At 38.4% G+C, this 27,809-nt stretch overlaps 1 protein-coding gene across 2 annotated transcripts; it reads right to left on the bottom strand.

Annotated features, from left to right (window-relative positions):
- Positions 1 to 460: 460 nt before the first annotated feature.
- IL1RL1 (interleukin 1 receptor like 1) lies at positions 461 to 27,294 on the bottom strand. 2 transcript variants are annotated; one of them, XM_085320808.1, is made up of 13 exons: positions 26,914 to 27,294; positions 24,363 to 24,532; positions 23,474 to 23,575; positions 22,469 to 22,539; positions 19,435 to 19,636; positions 18,976 to 19,144; positions 18,727 to 18,889; positions 16,115 to 16,183; positions 12,257 to 12,389; positions 12,018 to 12,169; positions 5,779 to 5,922; positions 4,837 to 4,995; positions 461 to 1,170 (listed from the first exon to the last, which is right to left on the bottom strand). In XM_085320808.1, exons 4-13 carry the CDS (start codon positions 22,530 to 22,532, stop codon positions 824 to 826), a joined length of 1,602 nt encoding a protein of 533 aa, XP_085176934.1. In that variant the 5' UTR covers positions 22,533 to 22,539; positions 23,474 to 23,575; positions 24,363 to 24,532; positions 26,914 to 27,294; the 3' UTR covers positions 461 to 823. The 2 variants fall into 2 exon arrangements, with proteins under 2 accessions (XP_085176934.1, XP_085176935.1); XM_085320809.1 differs by lacking the exon at positions 24,363 to 24,532.
- Positions 27,295 to 27,809: the final 515 nt, after the last annotated feature.

The raw sequence follows: 27,809 nt of genomic DNA on the forward strand, positions 1-27,809 counted from the left end.
TCTTCAGGTAGCTTAAAGGAATGCAGCAGTGAACAAAAATATGTATGAAATGTACAAAATTATTTTCTATCTATAGATATAATAACAGTAGTAAAGATTAAAATACTATTTTTCTCTATTTGTTCTAATCATATATTTAGCAGTTTTAAATGTAGAATTTCTTTGTAATAGAGCTGTAAAGTTAAATAAGTTCCCATATATGTGAAATTCATTTTATATATGTGTATGTGCGTATGTATGTGTGTATCCTCTCGTAACACTGCATTTTTAAAAAATACTGTACTCACATCAGTCTCTGAAGAGCCTTTTACTAAGCTATCCCCACTCAGGAAGAATCAGGTTTCGTAACATGACTATTACTGAATCAATAAGGAATAAGCGGCAGTAGAAATTAACAAAAGCAAAATATTATAATTTCTAGTAGAATAATACATAAGATATGTATCAAATCAAATGCATTTGAAACATAATGCAAGCCTGCAGAATATTCTGCTGTTCAGAATCAAAACTTTCAGTTATATGCATATGAATATATAGAAAAAATACATGTACATTGTGTTTTGCATGTCGATTCAGGACATAAATGCTGCACTCAGTCTAAATGATTTATTTATAGAATTCTGATACCTCTACAAACTCTGTTCAGTTCCCCAAACCCTCTTTTTCAGTTTACCTTATCTTTACTCAATTGAAGGATTGAAAAAAAGTGAAAAAACACAGCCAGACTTCCATACTGCAAAATCCTGTGCCTACTGAAAGGAAAAGGAGATGCAGGTACATAGTTCAGGCTGATAGTATATCAGTATTTCCTTAAACTCATTGTTCACCCAGCATTAGCTGAGTATGAAGTCTTGTGTGTCAGTGGCATATGATACCTCACATATTTCCAGAACTTAGAATTGGATGACTGTGGGTGTCCTATGGGTGGCTCTTTCCATTTGATGGTACCTTGTTGCTTAATGATATACCTAAGAGATTCCTGAAGCTTCTCATAAGTCCCAATTGTCTCCATTTCCAGAAGGATCACCTTAGTATCATTTTGAATGAGGGCACTGTATAAAGCAATATGCTGATCATAAGAAAGATCTTCACAATGAATCGACTGGTGTGTTAGAATGATGATCAGCCGTCTGCTCTTCTGTATCCTCTTTTCAATTGCACTGGCTGTATCTAAAAATGTACAAGAATATGAAGAGACCATGAAATCTCTTTTRTAAACTGTGTTTAGGCATTTCATTTCTATTGCTTTTTAACCAGAAATAACCAGTTTCACTTCAATACGATACAGTTTTTCATTAGGAGAAAAGCTGAAGAGCTTACAGTAATCAAAGTTTCCTTTCAGATGTTCTCTTTAACTGAAACTTTAATATTTTAACTATATGTAGAAATTGTTAAGAATTTCCAGATTACACAAAACTGGTGCTTGATCCATCTGTTTCCATATAAGGAATCATATACCATTGAGGTTAGAGATTTACAAATGGATGCTGCAATACTTACTAAAGAAAATTAGCCATTTGGGGACATTTGGCTGACTATTACTTCTAAGATCTTATTTACTTGTAGAGGGTACATTAAGTCTCCTGAACTACAGCATGCTAATTGATATGCTAACCTGTGTATTGTGTTGGCATCCACCCCGCTGCCTCATCTAGGGCAGCAAGCAGTGTGCAAAGAAGACTTAGGAGACAAGTATCAAGTGCTGAAGTGTCGTAAGTGTTAAATGACTGTGTTGCAAGTCTGGACAGGGCAGCTGTGGAATTTGTATTCCAGCAAGGATGTTTTTCACCTTGCCTACTGCCAGGTTAGGAAGAGCTGATCAATCACAATTAGGGCAGTGATGATGGAGAGTTGTGCCTAAAGAACTCAAGAGTTGGTATGCCATGGGAGAAGCATCTTGGTTAGTTTGGAAAGCTCCAAGTCAAGCCTCCCAGAGCTGCTCTCCTCAATGACCTGCCATGATGACTCTGTGAGGAGCACTGCAGATGAGAGCCTTTCAATTGAAATGTTGATCCAAACCAGTCAGAAGAGTTTTCTGTAGAATGGAAGCTGGAGTTGTATGGGTGGGAGCATGTGATGCTGGATCAAAGAAGGGAGGTGGGAGCTAAGGAAAGGTGATGCAGCATGTTTTTGAGAAAGCCACTAATTCACTGATGATATCAGTAAATCATTTGCAGCTTCTTTTCCTTTACCAGGGGTTTCCAAGCCATTGCAAGGGTCTTTTCAGTTTCAGAGATATCCAGCTTTTTCAGTCCCTAGATCAGAGGATCCCTTGAATGACCTCCCTGCCCTGTTTCTCCACCCTCAGAGCATTCTCCACAATTTGCCTTTCTGCGATGTTTGCCAATGCTAACTCCTTTCATTTTCTTCTTTTTCATTAGATGATGTTAGGAAATTCTGTGGAAGATGACAGAAATAAGGTAAGCAGCCATTGCTGTATGGTTAGTTCCCATAACAGCGGTTTTAAAATTCTCTTTTGAAGTTTTCAAGTGCAGTTCATTGTGCCCGAGACTAAGAGACCATGGAACTAAGATAGTACATTCTTTTCCGTTTGGATTTGTGATGCCATACTTGTGACAAGCTACAAATATTTCAATTATGCAATTCATTGTGACCAGTTTTGTGAATGCCAGAAGTTCATATGGGTTCAAAAATTGGCAGAAAATGCTGTGAAAGAAAAATCTGTCAGCACCTATTACACACAAAAATTCCAGTTTCTGAAGTCCAGACTACTGGGAGAATACAATAGAGGAATTATCATGTAAGCTTGTCTTGTTCTTAAATTCCTTGCCTAGTCTTTGCCCATGGCAACTGTTAAGAGATAGGATACTTGGCTATGTGCAACAGTGGTCCAGTCATTTTGTATCCTTATGTTATTTTTGTATGATTTTTTTTATTATAGATGCAGCAGCTCTGGCAGTGTTTAGTTAGATTCTGTAGCAAAGAATGCAACTGACAGGACAGTGGTACCATCACAGGAATACAGCAGAWGTTGATGTTGATGAAACTCTTGGTTTACTGGACCATACTTGCATTTGACCCTCTTCAGACAATTGTTATGTTGTAGAAAATGCCATTAATCAGTATGACCAGGAAAACAAAAGGAATGCTAGTTTAAGAAGGCAAATGGGAGCCCAACAGCTGTGCAGTGACGTTCTTCATTTGGATCATTCTGCCTTCTCTATTATTGGGCTAACATAAGTTACAAGTTACAAAGGTATGCTCTGGAACAGAGTCGTGAACATTTCTCAGAATGATAATTCCATTTCACATCCTCTGAACAGAGTTTTTTTTCTGAAATACATACAGTCTTGCAGTGAAAAATATGATTCATCAAATGCTATGTAATCTTCAGGGAAGATTACAGTAACTAGAAGTGGTATTCATTTAAAATACTCTTGATCAGTATTATTATACGTTATTATATGTACTTAGCATATTGTCAGTTCTAAGGTTTTGGATTTCAGAATCTGGTACCCTCAAGAAAAGGCTCAAGAGCAGAAGATTGCCATTTTGAGAAAAAACAAGGAATAAACTGGAATCAGCAAGAAGAGAGAAAGGACAGCAGTATGAATAAGACTGAAATCAGACTGAATAAATCAAATGAAAAATACTCACTGTCCAAGAATGACAGTGTGAGTCTTCAGTCTGGCAAACTCCTGCTTTACAGGCACTGGTTCATGCCTTTGTATAGTAAAGAAGTCTTTGTTTTCTGGCAGCTTGTTAGATTCTAGTCCTAGAGTCTTCACAACATTTTCTTTGTGATTGTCTTTCTTAAACCACAGCTGAACAGTGATGTCCCATAACAAAATATTTTCCTGTCCCTAATCACTTGAACAGGTTGCGTAAGGTTTTGTCACTGACAGTTTCATGAACTACTGTTCCTTGTCTTCTATCTGGTATAGTGAGTATGACCTGGCTCAGCCACCTGTGTAGCTTTTTTTTACATCTTTGTCTCAGTGGCTTTTCTCAAGGCTTGGCAGAACTTCTGCCACTTTCCAGAAGTGAGGAGATCAAGGATCTTACCCAACTCTGGGTGGATGAATGACACCTGGCCCAGTGCTGATTTCAGAAATGTGTCATTGAAAATGTGTCAGCATTGGCTTCATGACTTCATTCTGACAGGGAGAGAACATCTAGTTCACAGAACACCAGAGCACAAGATAAACAGACCTGTCAGCTCTGGAGGAAGGCAGAAAGCATCTAGATGCTTGCCAACATAAGAGGCAATGTAGAGATGTCYATATGAAAAATAACACAGGTGAACTTTACAGATTAAGTCCAGTTTGGAAGACAAGCAAGAAGGAATAAAGAATACAAACTGCTTTCTTGATTAATACTGGCAAATGTGTCAAGTGAAAGTGGGTCGTTTCAGTGAACAGAAGTTGAACTTGAACACCCTTGTCACAGGTTCAAAACCCCTGAGTGATAACAGCAGGATTAATTTCTCCACTTTTAGTCCATGGTTTTCTGCGCTTCAGTTCTTGTAGACCTGCTCATGCATGGTTTGGCTGTGGCTTTGCCTGAATAATGGCTATGCAGTTCACTGCCCAAAGAGCAAGTGTATGTCTAAAAGTGTTACAGTTCAGGTCACATTTTCTGCATGACCCAAGGAGGTGATAAACAATTTGTGCAACTACCCTACAGCTTACTTTCCTTAGAACACTACCAAGCAAAGTACCATTTGATTACCTTGCCTGAAAGACAACACTGCTGATGAGATGAGTAGCCTGCTTAGGAATGTAAAAGGACCTCCTATACTCCCAAAAGGGAGCAGAATCGCRATTCACTCCAACTTTACAAGCCACTCAGTGCCCAGTATAGTCTGAAATTTACCTTCTCCAGGACATATATCTCTCCCATAAATGCATAATTTATATCCACATTCATTTTCTAGAATATCTGGAAGAATTTGATAAACAAAGTATTCCACAAAATTAGCTTTGCTGGTGTGGCTTTTGGGGTAGATAACATATGCATCATATATCTTCCCATCTGCAAGGTAGAACAAGAAGAAGGTTCATTACATTAACATGGATTAGAGTTGTCTATTGCAAGAGCTAGATAAGAAATTTAAAAAATAGTTTTTGAAAGAGATCTAAATTGAATAATAATGCTAATCTGAATAATATATATCACTGAACACGTTTGGAAAATAGAGACTGTGTACATTTGGTGTTTTCTATGCTCAGTTGTTAGGTCTTGTGCGTTTGTAAATTTGAGGAAACCAACCTTTGTATTATGAAGGCCATGTGTAGGTATCCCAAAGTATATTGAGTAAGAATTCAGTTGACCAGTGCACATTAGGATGAAATAGAGATGAAGCTCAGCATTTGTTATTTCAGTAATACAATAGACTGTTAACAGCCTTTGTCTTACAAGACAAGACACTCCACTTGGATTCTTCGTCTTTGAGGAAATTACTCATTGTTCCCATGAAATACCATATTTCTGAGTAAAAGGCCTCTTCATTCAGGAAGTAGTCTTACAGTGAGAACCAAGTTCCAAGTCAGATATTTCATTTTCTCTTTTTTGTTACTCGTTTCTTTCAAATATATTTTCCTTTATACCATTTGCTTTCTAATCTGAAAAGTTTCCTTCCTTCCTATCTGGTGGAGATCGTTGTATCCCTTCCTTAGTCTAAATGATTCCAGAAGGCATGAGAGAGTGAAGAATCAGGCTCTGAGGTCATATGAGTTTAGTAAAAAACTTATATTTCCGTCCTTATAATATGCCTTTTTCTTTTTTAAAAAATCTTTTTGCACAATTTTTACTCACCATCCTTGACTGAGTAGGGTTGAAATATATCCCGATACAATAGAACAATATCAACTCGGAAAAACTGATAAAGTACAACAGAGACTGCTATTATTATTAACAGAACTAGAAATCCTATGATCATGAGGACACTGGAATGATCCACTGCAAGGAAAAGAAATAAAGAAAGTATTAGCTGTACAGAAGTTAACGTGAGGGCTGAAGCCTCAGCCTCTCATATCCTTACTTCTGGTATGGCTTTAAGGAGCTCACAACAGAGACTGCAAAACCTTTTCCCTCTKAGTTGGTGTAGCCAAAAGAGAGACCTATTGCACCTTTGTTTTTCAGAAATATACTAAGCAGTGTAATTAATAGTTGCTTGCTTTGAACACAGATATAAATATACTAAACTACCACAGCTGGCAACAACGTACAAGTATTTTGAAACAATGTTGCACCGTTAATAACATAACAACAGTATATAGTATATATGCATTTTGTAATGCATACAAGCTGAGCATAAGTATAAACTATAAAAATAGTAAGTAGTCACAAATGGGCAAGCAGAGGCGTGTGGTGTAKATGTACAAGCAGGGTGCAGAGAAATGTGCAAATAATAAAATCTGCAWGATAAGAACAAAGTATGTAAAACAAGCAGGAAACAAGAACAAGTCCTGTTCATAAAAATAAAATAAACTATTTTGGAGGCAGATGAGATTCTCCCCCTTCTTTTCCTTTGGGGAACATAAAATACCAATGATGAGTAAGGAAAGATCAGAAAGAAAGAAGTCACCAACTTCAGTTCCATCTTCCGTCTTGGAAGAGCTCTTGAAACTGATTCTCAGCCTCAGTGACTATCAAGGACTGCAGCCATCGGTTCTGTGCTTTTGTACACTCACAGCTAATTTTGGATAAGGTTTTGATTGACACTTTTCTAGGGAATATCTGTGTTCCTGTAACAGTCTGAACTTCCTCTTGTTTTGTAATTCATGTGACTGAGGTCAGTCTAGATRTGTATGTTTTCTACATGACATCTGGTCCTGCTGCAGTAAGAGATGATGGGAGCTAGAAGCAAGATAATTTCCAACTCCCTCCAACCTTATGTTAAAGAGTTCAAAAGCTTAAATCCATAGAATGTTACAGCCACAAAACTGAAGAAGACATTTTTGGCCTATATCCCGTATGTATTGAATTCATCCAGGATTCAGTACTGAAAAGAGTATGAGTTCCGTATAGCCAAATTTTAGATTAAAATATCAAAGAATGTATACAACAGTTACACGTTATTCCTTTGGAGGGAAGAGTAATGACAGGTGCCTCATAGTAGAAATCTGCTCCAAAGCAAGTGAAAGATACATATTTTCATTCCTCTTGGTTTTATTATGCAGACTCAGAGCACTTTCATGTGCATTTTCTTTCTGAGGGCTAAGCCAGGGTAAGAGATTTCCATTTGCAATCCCTCTTCTTCACCTACCTATTCCTGCCCGGTATGAGAATTCATTACCCTCTATGTGTAATAATATAACTGCTCTGGACCTCTTCTGTGCCATTTAAAAAGAGAAAGAAACATCATTCCATCAGGCACCTGGTGAAGTCTACCTGCAACAGAACTGGGGAAACATCCCTCCAATGAGATTAATGTGGGCAAGCTACAACCGGTTGCTTTTATAAGGGAGTTTAGCTATTTAGTAGCAGCAGCTGTGCCATACAGTGMCTGTGAAGGAATATTGCCCTTGTGGACTCCTACAAATTTATGATTTGATCCATTTTCCCCATTAACACATATACAGACAATACCAAAAAACTCTCTACCTGGTGAGGATCATCCACGGAACAGAGACTGTCACTGTTTCTTACTGTTTCATGTGTTGACTGTGAGCTTGCACAAACACTGTTTTAACCTTGCCTAAATATCTAGCAAATGGCTAGAAAAATAAGTAAGTTCCAACAGCAACTTCCATAATTATGAACCTTAAAGGAGCTGTTTCTATTTAATTTTCCACTGATCAGATCAAGGCTGAAAAAAGTCATAAATGAGCTTATAAAACTTGTGAAGCCTCAGACAAGAATCCCCACAGAGGTCTTTCTGGAAGAGCAGGTTCAGTTCTCAGTAAGCCTCTCATTTCTCTGGAATAAATCATCTATAATTCAGCACAATGAGAGCAGCAGCCAGAACCCATTTTTGGAGGCCCTGAACAAGGCTGTTCAGATCATGATGTTCCATTTGACTCCACTGTATCATTTAGCACCGGAGAGTTCATGAATAGTCTTTTAAAACTACTTATTTGTATTCAAAAGTAATGAGAATATATAATTATCTGCTCACAAAAAAACAGTATCTGAGAGAGCRAAGGAAATAAATCAGAGCATCTGAAGGCATCTCTGGACAGATGCTAAAGATTTTTTTTTTATCACTTCATTGGCTTTGCAGTTGTACACATCCAGACAGTACAGGCAGAGAACTGGGTCTGGAATTCCTGTCCACATCTGTCTACCAGAGATAAGCCAAAAGGCTAGGTCCAGTGTTAAACATCTCTGAGGAAGAACAGACCTGATGTCCTGGGCTGGACTCTATTCAGAATGATGAGAATTTCTGGCATTGTACCTAGCAGAGAGTTCACATCAGGAAGATTTTTATTTCTGTAGCCATTTCGCACCTGCTTGTGAATGAGAGTTGAGCAATACTAACTCGGGAAGAAATGATACTTGAGAGTCAGACCCATGTGATTTAATCACCTCTGAATGAAGACAGGGGACTAGAAGAAGCCAATGGCATCTTATATTTTAATTAAAAAGGAAGCATTTTGRAGATATTCAGATAGCACTTGTATTCCCTAGAAGAGAGATTAAAGGGACGCTGAAGCAATGTTCCTATCCTGACCCAGCTCTGCTGATGGAAAAAGTTAACATTTTCAGTGTTTCAGCAATTACTTGTCTCTGCCTCTCTGTCAGGAGTTAACAGTGTCCCAGGTCTGCCAGCAGAACTGCTCCTGTGAGTGTCAATCCATTGCACTCAAAATGAGCTGAATTCTTTTGAACCGTATATCTGGTCGGTTTGTCTCATCCTGGAGAGACGGTATCTTCCAGTATAAGTGATACCAAGCAGCTGCGAAAGGCAACTGGGAGTAGTCTGGCAGACAAAGTCTCTGCCTCTTGCCCAGTGTCCAGTAAGACTAACTACATCTTAGCCATGAAAGGAGGATGAAAGGAGAATTAGAAGTTGTCACAAATTCCTCAGCCTTACAGTGAACAGAGACCAACACCACACAAAAAGCTATGCAGATGATCTCAGACCACATCATGTGGTAGAGAGGTAATGTGGGATATGTGATGATCACCATTTCTGGAATTAAAAAGGGAGACTTAGGAATGAAAGACAAGACAGGAAATGCGGCAGCCCATATTTTCTGTAAAGAGGGATTAAGAGATGTACGGAATGTTTTTAAGAACATTAAGGAGTTAGTTAGAAGATACCAGAGAACCTCAAGAAAAATGGCAAGAGGAAAGATGGCAAATTGTGTTGCAGAATGGTTCCATGTTGCCTGGGGATGTGCAGGGGACGGATGAGAAAAGACAGAAAAAGAACTTAATCAGTATGAGAAGAAGCAACCTCTGAATGTGGCAGCAGCAGTTGAAAAATGCAGACATTGACACTTCCTGACGGGACAGCTGAAAGGAAGAATATAGTTACAGAAATTTTCRAAGTTCGTAGCCAAATCCTCATTAAAATTCTGCTATTAAAACAGAGAAGGAATTTGTCTGATTTCCCTGTGTCTGAAAGACAAAATGTTCYTCATCTGGATAATGCCAAATCACACCAAATAGAGCTGACTGCATTGCATTACTTCTGGCAACTGATGTATTTAGATCATGTAGATCATTTCTAAAGAGCTAATTAGCTTTTAGCAGGCATTGAGTTGCAGCATTTATCTCTTATTTATAAAGACAAGTGAAAAGAAATCCTTAGGACAGATACTACATTCATCTTCCTGCACTGTTTTTCGCATACACATGTGAATATGTGCATATTTACATAACATATATCCTAAACTGAAAAATACACTTTTTTCCTGTGAAAAGTTAAGCAGCTTTGCCAATCACAACTTTCCTGGCAGTATTTAGGGAATATATTTGTTTGCCATGGAGATAAAAACCAACAGCTGTGTCACCACCCTTGCCTATAAAAGAAACCTCTCATTTTTTTTCTTCACTGTTCTCTTTAGCAATTTTTAATTTCTATGTGGATTACTACTGTTATCAATGCAAATTATTAATTAATTATAATATCTCAACAGTGAACTAGCGGTTAGTGTTTAATTGTGACTCAGAAGAGTAGAGGGTTCTCACTGAAACTTTCTATGTGATGCGCCAAATCACATTCAGCAAGTTTTTGAAGAGAGAGACTATTTATTACAGTAAGACTGAACAGGTTCTAACACAGAGGCATTCTAATGCGATCRTCTACAACATCTTCACTTCCTCCCTTAACCTGTTGTCTGTGCTACTGCACACCATCTACGTAGTTCATGAAATTTTCCCCACACTGCCTAATTTCAGTAGTAGATGGCAGAACACCTATTGATCTCTTACTGCCTGTCAGAAATCTGTGCTACAAATAATCATAATGTAAGCCTTACTGAATATCTTGAGAAAAATCCAGAATACAGAACAAGATTGCATGTAAAAGCCCATTAACATTATAGTAACTGGGGGACAAAAGGCAGGCTGCAGAAAAGACAAAGGAACAACCATGGACTTTTTAAAAGCTGCTTTTTCATTTTAAAGAAAAAAAAAAGAACAGTACACATTTTTATTGCATGTTTACAGGGCATGAGGCACAAAGAAATCCCTGCAGCATTTTTATTGTACTTAGGGGCAAGGTGTCATTGTTTTAGTGTAAATATTGCTGGGCTGTGTGAGGAGCAAGTGTAAAAAACTAAAGCAGAGCATAACCATTTCTGGATGTAGCATCGCTTATACCAGCAGTGGTGAATAGCAGAAGCAGGCATCTTGACAATAGCAGCAACAAGGAGAGGGGAATAGACATCCACACAAAACAGGCAGCAGCAAAGTGGGTCACAGTCAAGAGCTTTCATGAACATTTACTGAAGACCTATGGATAAAAACAAAATATGATTTGTGTACAGAAGGAATTAGATTTAATGAATCACTTAATGAATACAGAATATCARATATATTCATTCCTTCATATAGTCATTCCTTCATATAGTTTGTATGGGTACAGTAAAGGCTGAACTAGAGCAGGAAGCATTACTCAGTACTACACTCCAGTTTCCTTCCCTTTCATTTCAAGTTCACTTCCACACTCAGGTAATTCAGCCCAGAGCTGATGTGTGCTGCTAGCTTCCTGAGCTATGCTGTGCTCTCACTCACCTAGTAATATCCAAATAAAACATCTCCTCTTCAGTGGGATTCTGTTTTGTCTGCTGAATGATGACCTATCCTCTGTTACAATTCACCTACATCCCTTTTTCTCTAGGCTATAGGAAAGGAAATATGTCTAGGCTTAAAGCCATAATCCTGTAGGAAGTCGTAAATAATCAAGACTAGTGAATGCATGACATTGCTGTACAGATCACCTGTTCCACTTAATGTTCAGCTAAAAACAAGGCACTGCAGTGGTGGATGTGGTATGAGAAAGAGGAGGGGAAGGAACATGAGGGAAAGAAAGCAAACTGGCAAACTCTAGCTGAGGCTCTACTTTTAAAATCTACTTATTTTCTGTCATTGAGCTGCRCTAGAAACAGCAGTTTGATTCTCAGAAGAAGGTGAATCTCTGATTCGCACAATGAATTTTAACAATGCTGACAAAAGGATAGGTCAGTTTGCTGCCAGACACTCATTTACAGAGGCTCCTTTACAACCTGAGTCCCTTTTCAGTAGCAGACTGCATTAAATCAGTGTGTTTTAAATTCTGATGCAATGCATGCCTTCAAGACAAGAGAAATTTGCCACTAATCAGGATCATCCTAGAAACAAGATATCCTTAATGCAGAGCTGGAACATGGTCCCATTCCTCATAATCTCTCACTGGTAACATTTGAGTAATGCCCCCTCCATGGCAGAGGCAACCCTGAGAAATTTTGTGGACTAAGCAAGCCATGGAAATTTTGCCTCTGACTTCAATACACAGCAGATTCTTTTTTCTTTTTGTTAATGGAAATATCACCAATATATTTTTGACATTTCAAACTCAGCATAAAGACTAAGAATGTAAAATGAAAAAATTCTACCCTTACATTGTGCCTTCATTTGTAATGTCACTGTAGCCTTTGTGTTTTCCATTTCATTCACTGCTACACATGTGAAATTTGCCTGTAGATCCTCCTTTTTTACTTCAGTAATATGTAAAGTGGTCTCCCTGTAATACTCTTGATCATGTCCTTCAAAACTAATAGAGAGAAAGAGCTGTTATTGTTGGCTGTTAATTGCTAAAATCTGCACAGAAGAAAGATTATTCCATGTTATATGTACTTACAAAAGAGTTTCTTCACGAAATCTTGAAAAATCAAAGTTTTTTACTGGAATGTTATTCACATCCCATGTGACAACAGCTATAGGCTGTTTCTTAATCCCCAGACGGGCCTGACATTTCAGAGACAAAGCAGCACCTAAACAAGATATAGAAACTTRTAAACATTCCATGAAGAAAACAAATATAAATAACCTTATTTCCCTCATAACATCTTTTTTTTCTACAAATCTTCACACTATCCTCTAGTTTTGCTTTAACAATTCTAACATCTTTTCTGAATTAAAGCTGAAAAAGTGTGCATAAGAAGATGCTTAAGAAGAAATAGTAAAGGAAGGTTTAAACAAATGATCCATGGCAGCAAAAAAGGATTACAAATATATTTGTATTAGGTTAGGAAGGTAATATAGACTTCATTTGGTGGTGCTTAACCCACTTAAGCAATTATTCACAGAATCACAGAATGATTGAGGTTGGAAGGGACCTTTGGAGACTATCTAGTCCAGCCCCCATGCTCAAGAAGGGTCAACTAAAGCATGTTAGACAGGATTGCGTCCAGGGTTTTGAATATTTCCAGAGAAGGAGACTCCACGACCTCTCTGGGCAACCTGTGCCAGTGCTCTGTCACACTCACAATACAGAAGTTTTTCCTCACATTCAGGTAGAACTTCACAGAACTTCCACTTTGTGCCCTTTGCTTCTTGTCCTGTCACTTGGCACCACTGAAAAGAGTCTGGCCCCATTCTCTTCACACCCCCGCTTAAGGTACTTATAGATAAGATCATCTCTCAGTCTTCTGTTCTCCAGGCTAAACAGGCCCAGCTCTCACAGCTGTTCCTCATAGGGCAGGTGCTCCAGCCCTCTAATCACCTTCATAGCCCTATGCTGGACTCTCCCCAGTAGCTCCATGTCTCTCTTGGACTGGGCAGCCCAGAACTGGACGCAGTACTCGAGATGAGGTGTCAGCTGTGCTGAATAGAGGGTCAGGATCACCTCCCTCGACATGCTGGCAACACTCTTCCTAATGCACTGCAGGACACCATTGGCCTTCTTGGCCACACAGGCACATTGCTGGCTCATGGTCAACTTGTTGTCCACCAGGACTCTGAKGTCCTTCTCYRCAGAGCTTCTCTCCAGAAGGTCAGCCCCCACCTTATACTGGTGCCTAGGATTATTATTYCCTAGGTGCAGGATCCTGCACTTGCCCTTGTTCCTCTCTGCCCAACTCTCCAGCCTGTCCAGATCTCTTTGAATGGCAGCRCAGCCTTCTGATGAATCAGCCACTCCTCCCAGCTTGGTATCATCAGCAAACTTGCTGAGGAGGCACTCTGTGCCTTCATCCACGTCACTGATGARTAAGTTGAACAAGACGAGCCAGTACTGAGCCCTGGGGAACTCCACTAGCTACAGGCCTYCAACTGGACTTTGCACTATAGATGACAACCCTCTGAGCTCTGCCTTTCAGCCAGTTCTCARTCCRCCTCACTGTCCATTCATCTAGCCTGCACTTCCTGAACTTGCCTAGGAGGATGTTATGGGAGACAGTGTCAAAAGCCTTGCTGAAGTCAAGGTACGCAATGTCCACTGCTCTCCCCTCATCTACCCAGCCAGTCATTCCATCACAGAAGGCTATCAGATTGGTTAAGCAGGATTTCCCCTTGGTGAAGCCATGCTGGCTACTCCTGATCACCTTCTTTTCCTCCATRTATTTAGAGATGACATCCAGGATAAGCTGCTCCATTACCTTTCCAGGGATGGAGGTGAGGCTGATTGRCCTGTAGTTTCCTGGGTCCTCCTTCTTGCCCTTTTTGAAGGAGTGCCTGGAGTGACAATAGCTTTCTTCCAGTCCTCAGTCCTCTTCCAGTCCTCTTCAGTCCTCCTGTTCTCCAGGACTTTTCAAAGATGATGGAGAGTGGCCTAGCARTAACATCCACCAGCTCCCTCAGCTCTTGTGGGTGCATCCCATGAGGGCCCACGGATTCGTGGATGTCACGGTTGCCTAAAAGATTTCAAACCCAATCCTCCTTGRCCAAAGGAAAGTCTTCCTTTCTCCRGACTTTCTCTSTTGTCTCCAGGCTCTGGGATTCCTGAGAGCTGGCCTTAGCAGCAAAGGCTGAAGCAAAGAAGGCATTCAGTAACTCTACCTTCTCTGTATCCTTCATCATCAAGGCATCCACTCCATTCAGCAGCAGGCCCACRTATTCCCCAGTCTTCTCTTTGCTACTGATGTATTTGAAGAAGCCCTTCTTGTTGTCCTTGACATCCCGATTCAATTTCAGATGGGCCTTAGCCTTCCTCTTTGCATCCCTGCAGTCTCTGACAACATTCTTATTCAGACAAGTGGTCTGTCCCCTCCTTCACATTCTGTATACTTTCTTCTTGTGTTTGAGTTTTGCCAGGAGCTCCTTGCTCATCCACACASGTCTCCTGCCCCCTTTGCTGAGCTTCTTACTCATAGGGATGCACTGCTCTTGAGGTTGGAGGAAGTGATGTTTGTATATTAACCAGCTCTCTTGGACTTCCCCTTCCTTCTAAGACCCTATCCCATGGGATTCCTCCATGTAGGTCCCTGAAGAGGCCAAAGTTTGCTCTCCTGAAGTCCAGGTTTGCAATTTTTGCTCTGCATCCTCTTTGCAGCATCCTGAACTCCACCATCTCGTGGTCACTGYTGCCAAGACTGCCCCCAACCTTCACATCTCCAACCAGTCCTATTTTGTTAGTACAAGGTCCAGCAGCACCCCTCTCCTCATTGGCTTCTCCATCTTCTGTGTCAAAAAATTATCATCAGTGCTCTGCAGGAGCTTCCTGAACTGTTTGTGCCTAGCTGTGTTGTCCTTCCAGTAGACAGGGMCACAGTAGACACCCCCAACAGGGTGGTTGAAGTTCCCCATGAAAACTAGGGCCTGTGATCATCAGGCTACTTTCAGCTGTCTGTARAAGGCCTCATTGACTTCCTCTTCCTGATCAGGTGACCTGTAGTAGACACCCACAACAGTGTCACCCATGTTGGCCTGCCCTTTAACCCTTACTTACAAGCTCTCGACTGTCTCTTCCTCCACCCCTAGGCAGAGCTCGATGCATTCCAGGTGCTCTCTCACATAAAAAGCAACCCCACCACCTTGCTTCCTGGCCTGTCTTTCCTAAAAAGCACGTAGCCCTCAATGGCAGCATTCCAGTCATGTGAACTGTCCCCCATGTCTCTGTAATTGCAATGAGATCATGGCCCTGTGACTGCATACACATCTCCAGTTCCTCCTGTTTATTCCCCATGCTGCATGCATTGGTGTACAGGCATTTCAGAGAGGTAATTGAGCATGCAGGTTTCCCAGGAAGGGTGCAAGGGGATCYCACATAGTCATGTCTTGTACGTACTTCCTTGGCTGCATGCACCTGCTGGAGGTATCCATACTTGAGCCRTGTTTTGCTGACTACACTGTATCTATAATCTCCCCTTCCCTCATCTTTCCTAATTTAAAGACCGCCTTGCCAGGCTGGCCAACCTGTTGGCAAAGATACACATGCTCAGCTTAGTGCAGTGGATCCCATCTCTCCCCATCAGTTGTCAATCCTCAGAGYCTCATGACCATGGAAACCAAAACCTAGTCCATCACATTGAAAATAGAATAAGTTGTTGAAATCTCCTTAAATTACAACTTAATGTCTAAATAGCTCACCAAATATATTGAACTCCATGTCACTGTTTCTGGGGTGAAATTAAATCAAAAATTAAAAATTAAAAGAGGTAAAAATTGTAGTGCAAAAATGTAATGATAAATTCTATTATTAAATCGTCTTGAAAATCTCCAAATTCATTAGGCCATCAAAAAATGTTGTTCTAAAAGGTGATTTAAAATCTGTACTTACCAAGATCCACTTGTATTACATCATTATCTTTTGGAAATATAATTTGAGGAGGCAGTGGTGAGTGTTTTGCTTTAGAAATTAAAGAGAGAAAGAATGCACATATTAGAAAGATGTGAACATGTGTTTTATAAGATAATGCGTATAATCTRTACTGCTACTACTCTATCATCTTGAAGTAAAATTGCGAACTAATGCTGCATCCRTGTTTCAGATGTCTGCTGGGATCATCTGGTTCTACTGCTGTAACCAAACTTTTCTGGAGAGTCTGTGTATGTGAATTTACATGTTAATAGTTTAAGTATTTTCTCCTCRTTAATTTTTTTTACATTTGTTCATAAAAATAAAGGAAAGGTTTTATTTTCTCAAGTATTATGGCACCTGCTGAATGGAAAAAAAAAACAAAATTATAGGTCTGTGTGTGTTCTCATTTGCTCATGTTGCTTTTAAGCAGAGCATAATTTTTTTTGTAAAAGGGGATGAAGAAATTCCTTCAGACATTTGAGAAATTACTCATATCAATGATACAAAATTTATGCATTATAGGAAATGGGGAYGCACTAGCATACAGCTGCCAGTGTTAACCTTTGTTTCCTCCTCTCGCCCCCATCTCTATAGCCTGACATCTGAGCATGTTCAAGTGCTGGCCTCTGTGCACTGTTTGCACACATTAGATATAAAACTGCTTCATATTATATCAGTCTGCCATGACATTGAACATCTTTCATCAACAACTTCTATAATTTATGGGAACACTACTTTTCCATTGATATATTTACTTTTCCTCTCTAATAATAATTGATATGAACAAGCCAAACAACATCCAGCCACTCAACTTGACTTAGGCACTCAGTTCTTTGGGATTTTTTCCCCTGTGGTGTGTTTTTTTCTTTTCTTGCCCTTTATACTATCTCACATTTYCTACTCCAACCGTTTTTCTTGCTCATTGCTTTCTCCTCGTTAAGCTTTTTTTTTTTCCTCAAGGCACCTCTGTGAATCCCGTAATCACAGTTCTCCAAAAAAAGCTGTATATTTAACCCCCTGGATGCCAGGCTGTCAGAAGAGCAATTCTCTTTCCTCATCCTAACTGCTTGAAATTTTCATTAGCTGGATCTGGGAAAATAAGATGTCAGGAGAAAGACAGTAATGCCATAACTATATAACAATGTTAATTTTGTAAGAGGTTGAAGTTCCTCTGGGTTCGTGTGGCTCTTCAAGGCAACAGGATTTTACTTCATTTTCTTTACTATCAACACCAYGCAACAGCTTCACTCCACCAGGACACAAATTCTAAGGGCTAATAAGAAATTGAGGAAGTTGGTGTTAAATATTTTGAATTTGATAAAAACTCTGGAATGGACTCGAGAGACCCAACTCAGATTTCACAAGTTATGTTGCAGTCCCTTCTTTTCACATTGATTTCAAGAAAAGTCAAATTAGCTTTGAAATGAAGAATCTGCCTGGATATGACAAAAGCCTCTGTGATTTTGTATGGCTTTGTGCCACATAAAAAACAGAAGTTTTCAATATAACTCGTACAGGACAATATCCTTGACTGGTTAGAGAAGTTCTGATGAAAGCACATTCAGACAAAGCTGAAGTGTTAGGCAGAAGGTGTCATGTAGCTCAACAGTTTATTACAGCTAGCAGGGGAGAGGAGGCCTCTGCACCTCCTAACCTAAAGTGTGGTAGTCTTCAACACAAATCTCTCCTGTCTAGTTCAGAATAATCAGAATGAAAAGCTRTATTGAGACCAGGGCACAGCAGCAAAAGTGGAATGAAGGCTCCTATCTTCTAAATCGATATTCTGCCCACAAAGCTGTATGCCTTCCCACAGAAAAAAGCTCTGATATCAATCTGCAAATGAACATTATCTGTTTTTACAATAAAAGAAAAAAAAAACCTAACTCCTTTTGCATTGATCTGATTGCAGAATTTTGCAAGCAGACACATTCTGAAGTCTTGCAAGTTGATACAATCTGGAATGGTTGACTGTTGGCAGGCTCTTCCCCTGTGTGCCATCCAAATACTAGGCCTCCCTGAGGAGGCTGTATCTTAGAAGTGGCCCCAAAGTCCATACAGCTTAGCCATGTTGGCTGTATTCCAAATAACAAAGGCAGAGTAATCACTGAGCTCCACTCCATTTTGGTCTAAGTATATACCTCACTTTGCTCTTGCGCAGAAGATACCTCATTCAGGACAAACACAACAGCATTTGTTAGCCCTTCTGTCAAGTAAATGATGTATAATCCAGATGCACCAGAAGATACTGAGTTGTAGGCTATTAGCACATCAGTGATGCAATGAATCAGATCACCAAGTGATCCTCATTAGCTACATATCTTTCCCCCTAGACAAATAGAAAACAGAACTTTGTGGCATCCCACTAAGGTTACAATATGTAACCAGAGCAATCAGACTTTTATCAAAGAAAAAGATCGAAGCCACATAGGAATGTAGTCCTATCTTAGTCCGTTTGGATCAGCTAAAATGCTGATTTAAAGTTTCATGAACAAGTCACAACAAACTAACAGAAAATGTCTGTAATGTAAAAAGAGTTTCATTTGCTTTAAGGAGACAAGGAATCTTAGCAAGCTACAATATCATCATCTTACCATTACTTATAAAAATTCTTGTTGCTGATACATTAAATGCATTTCCGTTGTGTGTATAGATGAATTGACAAGTATAATATCCATCATCCTCTTTTCCTGGATTGTTAATAAAAATATATTTATCTCTCTTGAAGTATCTCTCTCCCTCTAGAGGTTTGCAGTCCTTGAAAAGAAAGCTTTAATTATTTGGCTGCATATAGCTACTCACAGTGATCTGCTTTACAACTGCCCTGCCAGGGTTATATTTACCTTATACCACTGGACGATAGTAGCATTCTTATAATTGTCAAATGTAGGACAAACAATTTTTCCTCTTCCAGTGTCATTTGGATAACGTATTTGACTTGGGAAACATATTTCTTGCTTATACAGATGCACCTGCACACTTACGTTGAACTCTTTTGTGACCTTGTTTGAACTTTTAAAACAGAATAAAGGTATGTAAATGACAGCATATTTATATGGACTATATTGAATATTTGTAGCAAATGTGAGTCTCATTTTATAAACACRTGAGTGATTACTGTAGATTAGTTGTATTTTGATTTTTAGTTAGCCTTTATAAAAATAGCAATTGCAGAATGAAAGTTACAAAATTGATGTACACCATGAAAATGACTATCTACATAGAAAAACAAGTAGAATCTATTATTAAAACATGCATTTTTTTCCAATCTTAAGCGTTTAATTTTCTAATGTTCCACTTACTAGTGTATAACACAAGTGTAGTTTCCAGAATCTTCTCTAGTAGTTGGCAGAAACCAAAGTAATCTTTTTAAGGAAAATATTCGTGATCCCTCTTCTTCTGCAGGAATTATTTTGTTAGTCTCTGTGTGATACCAGGTGACTCTCACATACGAACTCTGTGAGGGGCATTTTATAACTAAAGCATCACCTTCCATTGCATCAACTGCAGATGAACAAAAGATAAAAGATCTCAGATGAATTATATCTTAGCCCATTGGAGAAAGAGGAAAACTTGTCATTGATATTTCTGGATGCGTATTTCATCCTTTACATTTTATATCTGCCCAGTAGAAAAGCACAATCCAATCCCAGAAGAAGCCATATATTCATGTACCACATCCTGTGACCTCCCTGCAGAGTTTTGACCTGTTCTAGCACAGAGCAGTACCATTTTAACTAAAGACACTTCTAAATCATCAGGAAGTTCAGCAGCATAGTCCTGTCCTGGTGGCTGAGCAAGTTCCTGACCACAAGCCGAGCTGCAACAAGTASAGATCCATCTTCTGAGGACATGGCAAGATGCTTTCTTCTGAAGCCATTTCTGGTGGCTGAAGACACGTTACCCCATTTTTCCTTCTCTCCCTCGTGCCCAGACAAGCAAAACAGAAAGATGTAAACGTTCCCTTGTCTACTTTTGTGCAAGGCCAGTCAGATGCCTCCCACTGCCAGAGATGATGCATGCATTCTCCGCAGGACACATTTCCTTCTGCTAGCTCTGTCAAGGGTACAGTCGCCTCTCACAGAGGAATAACACCAAGCAATTAAGGAACAAAAATGTCTTAAACTTCCTTGGCAATTMCCGATTCTTGAGTCCTTGATAACACATCACTTCTAATCTAGACAATATTGTGCTAGCTTAAACCTAAAGATAAAACTTTCAGAGACAATGTATAACAAACTCATTCCCAGTAGACTTTTTTTAAGAAAACATTGGCCTATGGAGCAAGCTATTCATGAAAATAGTAACTATTGTGTAGGACAGAAAAAAATAAATTCAAAMCAGTCATACAGTAAAAAAGCTGATTTTTAAATTGGAAAATAGTGATCTGTTGAAATGAACTTACATAAATATTTACTTCAAGTCCTGCTGTTATTCAAAACAGAGATTTAAATCCAGGTTTTCCATAATGAAAAGTAATGGCTTTAACATTTTACTACAAAATTAGCCTAACTTACTTTGGTCTAACACACATTTACTTCTACAGTAGAAAAGAGCTTTTGCTGTGCCTTTTTAATGAAGAAGAAGAAAATCAAAAAAATTCTTTTTTTCTTTCCAAGGGAAAAACTAGTAGAAGAAGGAAGCTTGTAAGTAAGGTCATCAACACAAACACAAAAATTCAGAAGAGGTCCTTTTTGAAGTTTACACTAATGTAAAAATATTAAAATGTAATAGACAGGAAAAGAAGAGTCTAATGGAAAGGGGAAAAGACRGCAGAAAAAAACAGGAGGAAAAAAAAGGCAGCTTGGGAAAAAAAAAAACCACAGGCACGCTCATGCACTGTCACACACATACAAAAGAGAAAAGTGGAAAGAGCTGGGAGAAAGACATTAAATCTTTTTTTTTTTTTTTTTTAACCTGAGACTATTTCAAGCTTTGAATACGGCAGCTGGCCCGGGGAAACTTTAAGCAGGCAATATTGACAGATGGTTTAAGTGTTTAAGTGCCCAGATACCTGACTAATGAGCTGGCTGCTGAAAATAGATACTCTTAAATGAAATTTAAATTGCATTTTGGAGAAGAGTGAGAAAATCAGCAAGGTTGGAGACTGGACAAGTTGGTAGAGGAGTTATGATAAGTCAAGGAGCAAGGAAACAAGAAGAGACAACCAAATAAAGAATAAAAAATAATGGGGAAAGTCTCTTCATCAAAAATGACACTTTGGAGAAGTATTCTCACTTCCTGACTGTAGACGTGTAGGTGCATAAGTCAGGTGGTAAGTCTGTATCTGCTGAACAGTTAGGTTCTACTCTGGATCTCTTATTAAAGACATTCTTTCCTATTGGCATTGCATAGGGCCTTGCTTCTTAACTCAGGCATCTAAATTAGGGACATCATGTATGAATATTCCAAAGAGTGTCATTTGCACACCATTGCCCTCCATGGGCGCTCCAAATACAGTGGGACATGTCAGGGGTTTCAGGAAAGCAGGACATTGCCCCATCAAGAAGGAAAAGAACTGGAAATACAGCATTCTTCAGGAAAACGGTAGAGGAGGAGAGACAACATAAAGAAAATCTAAATTCAGTGACATCAGTGAAATTTATCTTGGTRTATCTTTCAGTGGAATTCAGCCTCTTAATAGATATAATTTATTTGTAAAGTAGTGCTCATATTGAAAAACTGAGAATATGTAGTAATATTTAGAGATATATATATCTTACAATATTTTTCAGACAAATAAGCAGCCAAGCTGGAGACTAGAACAACATGAGTGCTCCATAATGCTAAATCACTGGCCAGTAAAGATTGCAAGGACAGTCCAGCTGATCTGTCAGAAAGAGCCTTTTGTTTCAAATATCTCCCATGTCCAGGGGAGCACTATATCACACTGTATTTGTGGGTACCCCACAAAACAGGATAKTAGAAAGCATTTTTAGTGAGCAATGGGCCTAGACCCAAGGAAGGTCCCTATATTAGCAAAGAACCTATGCATGTACCCTGTTCAGTGAGATCTAAATGTGCTTTTGGAGACTTTGCCCATCTGGGGCCTAGAATACCAGCTGTTCTCAAATCCTTTCAAAGAGATTCTTTCAGCTTGTAGAGATGCTAAGGAGCAGAAGAGAAACCTAGACTTAATGTCACAGAAATGGATGGTACTTGGTGCCTTTTAATAAACAGAGAAAATGATACATAAATCTAATTTTAAACTGTGATTTGTGGCTTGAGATAAACTCACTAATTTTACTTCTAAAAGAATAACTGATTTGTTAACAGCCTATACATTTCTGCAAAATGAATTTAATCACAAAATATTTTTTTTWAAATGTGACTTACATGATTCTGATGTGATGGAAACCAAGAAGAAAGCAGATAAGAAGATCAAGTGTACACACCACATCCTCTTTCTAAATCGAAAAGAAAAGCATTGATATCTCAGAATATACTTTGACCTCATCAGTTGTGCGATTGCCGTGTTACTGATGTGCATCTACTAACAGATAACGTGTCGTGCAATGATAAACTGAGTCATATGAGGAGCTCTGTGCAGAATGTGTTTGTGTATAAGTGTGTGTGTGTGTTTAGCACYGTTTTTGCGGCTTTGAGACTATGCTCTGTGTTCAGTCAATTCCCTCAATGCAGTAGTTGATGTTCCTTTAGAATTACTGTTACGAGTTAATTTAATAGGGGGAAAAKATTACTCTGCCAAGCTGGGTCTCAGATAGAAACCTCTTTTTGTTTGTTTATTTGGTTGGTTGGTTTGTTTGTTTGTTTGAAAAGGAAGTTGAATGTGCTTTGGCATTGTCTTCATAGTKAAGTGTGAAAAAATGTATTTTCWTTTAAAAAAAGAATTCAATTTAAAAATAAATTCGAAAGTACATACACTGGCTTTGAATTAAGYCTACATCCAACCCCCTGCTTAGGTGCACAACAAGACTTTCTTTGCTCCCTATCGAAGTGGAGGTATCTTCAATCACAGCTTCTCATGGATAAGTGGTTAACAGTACGAACAGAAACAGATGAGTGCCACTAGCAGTGCTAACCTGAAGGAGAAGTGAGGAAGTGGACTGGAAAAGTAGTAAACGAATGTATATCATACTCTTTTAACAGCAGTAGGGCTGACACTGTACCTTATTGATGTGTTTTATTTGTGTCTAATTGACGTGCACCAGGTGTAATTCGAACTTGGCAGCGTGGCTCATGCACTCTTCAGCAAACCCCKTTATTAAAGAAACTGGCTATATGTTAGTGGCCATTAGCTTTGGTCTAATCTATGAATATCTCAGGAGACAGCAAACATGCAATCCAATTAGATGAAGCAATTTTAAGCATTGTACTTACCATTAATAAAGCTTTTGCCTGAATACTTTCCTTAACTGCAGACTACAGAGCAATSGGTTCTATTATCATATATAAGGAAGAAGTTGTCCGACAGTGCTACAGCTGATAGATGAGTTTTCAAGAGAAAAAAAGTTAGAAATGAATTATAATACTTTATCTTGCAGGTTGCAAAAACAGGAATAGTAGTGAAAAATAGGCAAGGAACGTATGAGCAGGGTAAGTACTGTCATCACACTTGCAGCAAGGAATTTTTATTTCACTGCCAAAGATTTCCAGACTAAACAAATATTGATGGGCCTTATTTGTGTTTGTGCCAAGCCTGAAATTTGGAATAAACTTGATTTTGAGCTTTCAGAAATTTCATTGGCTTTAAGTCGATGTGGAAAGTTTCTTCTTTTAGCAAGTTTGATAACAGTCAGACATTTACTCCTAAACTCTTAAAAATAGTAACTAATTTTTGGAGAGAGAAATGTRAAAGTTTCAGTGTATATGACAGTTTGCAAAGATAGTCACAAATCACAGAAAATACAAAGTTTAGACCAAAAATGGCATCTCAGCATTAATGGCATGGCAAGGCTGGTACCATGCCTATAACAGGAAGTACTACCTATTATTATGAATAGCAAAAAGATGTATATCCTTATTAGTTCAAATCAGCTTCTGTTAGCGTATGTCCCRCTTGTTTTTTCTCACAGAAATGACTTTTTGCACTTCCAGCTCATGAGCTTTCTCACATCTGCCAGATATTTGTGGGTCGTTCCCAACTATTCATTGTCTCTAGTTACAGCGGATTGTTGCAATTTTGCTGCTTAGCGTTGGCTTATGTAGAAGAGAGCTTTTTTTCCTAGAACTCTCTGGCCAGATGACCAGTTACACAAGCAGACTTAACTATTTGGTACCAGCAGATGTTTGTCATGATGTGCGTATTCTGAGAGAGCCTGATGACACAGCAGGGACTGCAGCAGGGTATTCATAACCAGAACTAGTAAGACTAGGTGAAACCATCCAAATGGTATTCATGCAGCTTTTCAAAGTGCTTTTCCATCAGGTATTGAGCGTCTATGTTATGCAAAACATATATATGACTATATCCATATGCAAACATGATACTCAAAACACAATCTGCAGCAGGGCTAGTTCATACAACTGATATTAGATGCATTTGTATCAACTGAATCTCCACAATGAACAGTCTGCACAGACCCTAAAAAACAGCTAAGTAGAGAACTTTGAGCTGAATAATAATCAGGATCTAATATCATTAAATTATTTGAATAATAGTAATTAAATAGGCATGAAAAAAAAGATTCAGAATCTTTTTTCTTCTACTGTGAATGTTTTCCTCCAAGTTTTCAGTTCCGCTCTATGAACATATTTATCCCAAAGGAGGTATGCCAGCAGCTATACTTACTTAACAGTCCCACTACTTCTTAGAGCTGTTCTGTAAAGCAAGCAGATACTTAAGCAAAATGACAAAAAAAAAGATTGATTTTTAAAGAAAATCAGTTTCATARACTAGATTTGGAGACTGTCTAAAGTCATGTTCTTTCACATTTGATATTTTATTTGTAAGCATCTATTTTTTATTTGGCCACAACTGATACGGCTATAGGAGATATGATGATTCATTCATTACAATTGCTACTTCCAGCCCTAGAAATTTAAGTTTSATCATTAATAAAAAGTTACAAGGAGCTGTGCTTTCTCCACTTTTTAAAGACAACTTTGTTCAGGAATGGCTGAGCGCCAAATATACACCCTCACTGAATCTTCTAATAGGGGACAAAACAATCCAGAGATAAGAACTATGTTTGCTTACTGTTGTATTTGTTGACCGTTGTATTTAACTTGCTATTCCTTGAAAAAATACGTCATTGAGAGATCTTCTTATACATGCTGGGCTACCARCATGCACCAAGGGCACAAAGGGACACAAATCAGTTGTGCTGCAAGCTAACTTTGATGACTGCATTAGTAATTTACTCCACATTTTTAAAAGTCACTGTATGTAGGCAGGGGTTTAAGTATAGCTCAGGTTTCATGAATGCAGTATGTGTAATATATGGGGCTATAATTAAAGAGGAACATTTCTGTTATACTTGGATCAAATGAAAAGCGTATTATGAAATACAAGGCAAAGGGAGCAAGATTCCTTATGTCCCAGTCAAAAGAAAGAAATTCCTGTAACTTGAAATACTGTGATAGAAAGCCATGATTTAAGAAAAAATAGTTACGAGCAGTTGTTTCTTTCTCTCTGCTTCTGCAAATTTATTTAGAACTTACAATTTATTTTATTTGCCTAGAGATAAATCTTCGTAACAGATGTTTGTGTCCTCAGTATACCCTAAATTTAGATTCCTAATATTCAGAGGGGAAAAAAAGGGAAAAAAAATACATTTTCCATAAATCTATTTCTTCTTATAATTCACCAATGTTTTTCTCCTGAATAACTGTATTTTATGAACTTAATTCTAAGTTTCTCTCAGGGAAAGAAGACTTCAATCTGATACTGAAAAAAASATTTGATCCAAATACAGTGCATTTGGCATAATAATCTGAATATGCCCCTAATGATYCAATATCAAAGGAAATTGAAGGAACTGGGAACTCTATAGTTATGCTGCAGGAGTAGTACTCTATAGGACTGGACTCTGCTTGCCCAAAGGCAGCTATRGTAATAACATATTTGTGACTTTTTCCAAAATGATATTTGACAACAAACTGTTTATAATACTGTTTATATAAGTGAATAAACATAATCAAAGTATCATACCCTGTGTACTAAAAAGAGATGAAAATGTTATTGTCATTTCTTCCTTTAAAATCTTAACAGATTCTAGTGTAAAAATGCCACAAAATAACAATAGTGTGAGATAATTTAACTAAGACACAAGTCACTAATTCACCTTCTGAGTGTTATTTTCACTCTTTTAGCAAATCAAAATACCCTTTCTAACTGAAAATGCTATTAAAACAGCAAGAGCAGTGTTGAACTTATTCTAGGACTAGCAATCACAATAGTTAACCAGTCAAAGTTTTAAGTACATAATACAGGAATTCCAGTATGAAAAAATAGCAATACTAAAATTGCTTTATACATTATTCTTACAAAATTTTATAATCAGGAAAGTACATTAATATATTAAATTCTGAAGAATCCTTTGCACAGTAAATATTTTCCATGTCTTTTAATCATTAGTAAAATATGGCAGAAATTGGAAGATAAATCCATTTCCAAATATACTTCATTGTAAGGGAAGTCTTTATGTTGGTCCCAAAATTATTTGTCTATCACATAAATTTATCCCCTCTATTAATCTAATAATTTTTCTTGAGATAAAGAAGCACATATGTGAACTGAAATAAAGTTTCTTATAAAATACTATTTTCAGCARCGTAAGTTATTTTTGGTTAAATGATAATGTAAAAATTTAACCTACCATCTGTAAAATGCAGAAAGCAGATAATTGGTTTTGTCTGTGTGGCTGGCTGGGTCCTTTGCACTGGTTTCTGTACTGCAGCATGTACCAGAGATTATGGGGAACTCTTTTTAACTGGCTTCTGCAACTTATATCAGTAGGAGCGAGATACATAACTTCATCTGAAGACACCTCCCACTGAACATAACTTATCTACTAGGAAACATGCAAATTACTTTAGTAACCTTGGATATCTATCAGACACAACATCTCAAAGTTCAAATTAATTATCTCTTTTATCAGCAGAATACGTTTGCTACTAATCACGAACCACGCCATTTTAACATGACTATCTTGCAATAAGTCTCTGGGCTGTTACTGGCCTTCTCACATGCATTGAGAGAACGAAGAAGGAATACTCAGCTGGTAGAGGGTGTTTTATAATCGATTTTGTTTGTAAACAAGTGACAACTTGAGCTGGCAGTGAGAAGTCGAAATACATAAGAGTTGCATGAAAAGGTCTAGTAAGGCAACAGCTCCTGGAGAGCAGCTATAAATATCACTGCAGCAACAGTTTTCAGGGAGGGCAACTGCTTTGCTGACATTAAGTTGATAAAAGAAGGCAGCTGAGAAACCCCAGATTTCTGAACCAGAAATCCCTCCTAAATAAAGGGAGGGAAAAGAAGCTGAAGGGCAGAGCAGTTTCACCAGAAACCCAGCAGCAACTGTGGGAGAACAAGTGCGAGTGGGAAAAAATTGCCACAACAATGGAATGGCCAAGGGTGCTGTGCTTACCCTGTGAGCAAGTGCTGGGAGACAAGGATGGGCCACCAGCACCACTGAACATCAGAAAGACAGTTATAGGGAGCACCATGACAGCTGAGCACCACTACTAAACACGAGCAAACCACAACAAA

Source organism: Rhea americana, unplaced genomic scaffold (assembly GCF_003343005.1).
Source record: "Rhea americana isolate MKP2758 unplaced genomic scaffold, rheAme1 scaffold_66, whole genome shotgun sequence".
Classification (NCBI taxonomy): domain Eukaryota; kingdom Metazoa; phylum Chordata; class Aves; order Rheiformes; family Rheidae; genus Rhea; species Rhea americana.